This window comes from Clupea harengus, chromosome 8 (assembly GCF_900700415.2).
Source record: "Clupea harengus chromosome 8, Ch_v2.0.2, whole genome shotgun sequence".
Lineage (NCBI taxonomy): Eukaryota > Metazoa > Chordata > Actinopteri > Clupeiformes > Clupeidae > Clupea > Clupea harengus.
Window position 1 is genome coordinate 9362435 of NC_045159.1, and position 2500 is coordinate 9364934.

Here is a 2500-nt window from a genome sequence, read left to right on the forward strand (position 1 = left end):
AGTCGCTGGAGTCGGAGGAAGACTGTAGTTCTTGGGGAGCGAACTCCAAATTCTCAGCACAACCACGTAAGTTGTAGGCCTGTTGCAAAACACATAGATGGGAACATCGTTTTAGGTTTTAACAACAATATGTATAGCTGTTTTGTCAACCTAACTTTAACACACGAACGGCAATATATTAATTGTATTGTAACATACTGAGACACTGAGTAAATGTGTTGTTTTTAGACGATCGTTATATCAGTGTTTTTCATTTACAAATTGGTATTCTTTTATTCTTGTTTATGTTTCATTTAAATTAAACTGTGCAGTTTCGATAAAGATAAAATAAAACAAATATAAACATATAAATAAAGCTGATATATTACTATCCATCAAATGATGAGTTACTGCACTTTTAAGTTGTCAAGAAAAGCTAAACGTTGGCAGCTTAATGTAGTTAAGACATAAGGCCCTCTTACTGTGCTAGTAAGAGAATGTTGACTTTTAGAATGAGGCGAATTCTAACCAAGGGCTCTTTTTTTATTCCATTTTGTTGACAGGCGGAGTGAGTGCTGCCTGTCTGCTGCGAAAGCACAAGACCAACCGCAAACCTCGCACACCCTTCACTACCTCCCAGCTGCTGGCCCTGGAGAGAAAGTTCCGCCAGAAGCAGTACCTATCCATCGCGGAGCGGGCCGAGTTCTCCAGCTCACTCACACTCACCGAGACCCAGGTGAAGATCTGGTTCCAGAACCGTCGGGCCAAGGCCAAGAGACTGCAGGAGGCCGAGCTGGAGAAGCTGAAGATGAGCTCTAAGCCCCCGCTGCCCCCGCACTTTGGCCTGCCTTTCCCCCTCAGTGCCATGTCTCTGTACGGACACACCTACCATTACCCCAGGCCCCTGGTGCCCCTGACCCCTACTGCACTCTACGGCTCACCACTGGGCTACAGCATGTACCCCCTCTCTTGAGAGACACAGGCACAGTGTGTTTCATGCCTCCTTTTAAAGTTAGCTTGTATAATCTTTTTGTGTGTTTGTTGTGTGTATGGACAGTTCATAACTGCCCTGCTATCGGAGGGAGTTTGTCTCAAATTTTAAGATGGATTATGAAGCTACAAACCGTGTTCTGACGAAGATTGATCCGCTTGTCTTTTTTGTATATCTACGGATGGATTTTTTTTCACAAAGCCAAATGACTGCCAGTCTCACAACCAGAGCATTTTGTATTGTAGAGAGTACTTCAGCAGCACTTCCAAAGCAGGCCTGGATGTCCCATGGACAGTTGTGTACAGAATCAGTGTCATGGGAATATTGCATTCTGCCTTTGGCCATAATGACGTTACCTTTCTGATATTGTGATGAGATTTTAACTTTTTTTTTTAATTATTTAAAGTGAAGTTGTAGTCAAGTTGAACTTGTCTCTACTCCAAATTAAGTGGGTTGGATTTTTACTGAGTACAAGACCAAAACAAAACATTATAGGGGTGTACTTTATAAAAAATGTAAACTAGAGTTTTATTTTCTGTGAGTTTGTTTTTTTACTCTTAAAAATGACAAATTCTCCTGGCAGCACAGACAGCACTGTATGCTTTGTTTTAGTTTTATTTATTTCCTTAATTCCGAAAGATGACTGTTCAGGGTCACAGATTTGAGAGCTATATTTTATCTGTATTTATACTGTCAATTTTAACTGAATCCCCATTTGAAGGGATCATCTTTGTTACATGTTCACAATTTATAAACCTATAAAAACATCTATTTTAAAGCCGTTTGAATGGTATGATTTTGTTCGTTCTTTTTAAGAAATGTGAATGGTGTACACAGCATATTCAAAGTAACAAAAATGTCTTTTAAAACAATGTCCTTAAAAATATTTAAATATTACAAATTGTCTTCTGAGATCACCCAATATATCAGGAAATGCTTCTTTGAGAGAAAAATGCATTCATCTTCCACAACTAATCTACTGTGCAACCAGTCGTGCCAAAAGAGCTTTTCAGGTTTAAGTCTGAACTCCACTCTTAAAGCCAGACAGCTGAAGTTAAAACTACACCAATATTATTTACAATGTGTTCAAAGATATTAACAATGTGTTCAAAGATATCATAAGTAACTTATCCGTCACTTTGCTTTTACAGAGTAAAACTTCAAACTGAAGCTGTGCCGTTAAATGTTCTGTCCTGTGGTTGGAGGCTGCCTCGGTGTGTGTCACCTGGTTGTGCTTTACTCCCCGCCACAGCCAGACGCGTCAGAGGGGCTCGGCCAGAGCTGCCGCAGTCTGGCGTCTGAGTCTGACGGCATGCGGGACAGTCTCAGTTTACGTTCCTCCTTCCTGCGTGGTTTCAGGTCGTTCATCAAGCCCTATTACACCCCACCCCTCACCCCCCACCACCCTCTCGTAAAGGTGGTGCCCTTGTGGCCAATGCAAGGACCGCTTACAACTTCCGTGTGACTTTGATGTAATGAGGAAATCGTTTATAGGCCCTGTATTTACGAGTCTCCCCTTTAATCAAAGCA

The 2500-nt window shown here is 41.4% G+C and overlaps 1 protein-coding gene across 1 annotated transcript in view; it reads left to right on the forward strand.

Annotated features, from left to right (window-relative positions):
• The window catches only part of msx2b (muscle segment homeobox 2b), a 2053-nt gene extending 420 nt beyond the window's left edge, over window positions 1-1633 (forward strand). The window contains exons 1-2 of the mRNA XM_031571773.2: window positions 1-66; window positions 543-1633. The exon at window positions 1-66 is cut by the window's left edge and continues 420 nt beyond it. Of these exons, the coding sequence (XP_031427633.1) occupies window positions 1-66; window positions 543-952 (476 nt within the window). The 3' untranslated portion in view covers window positions 953-1633. The remainder of the gene's footprint in view (window positions 67-542) is intronic.
• The last annotated feature ends 867 nt before the right edge of the window (window positions 1634-2500 follow it).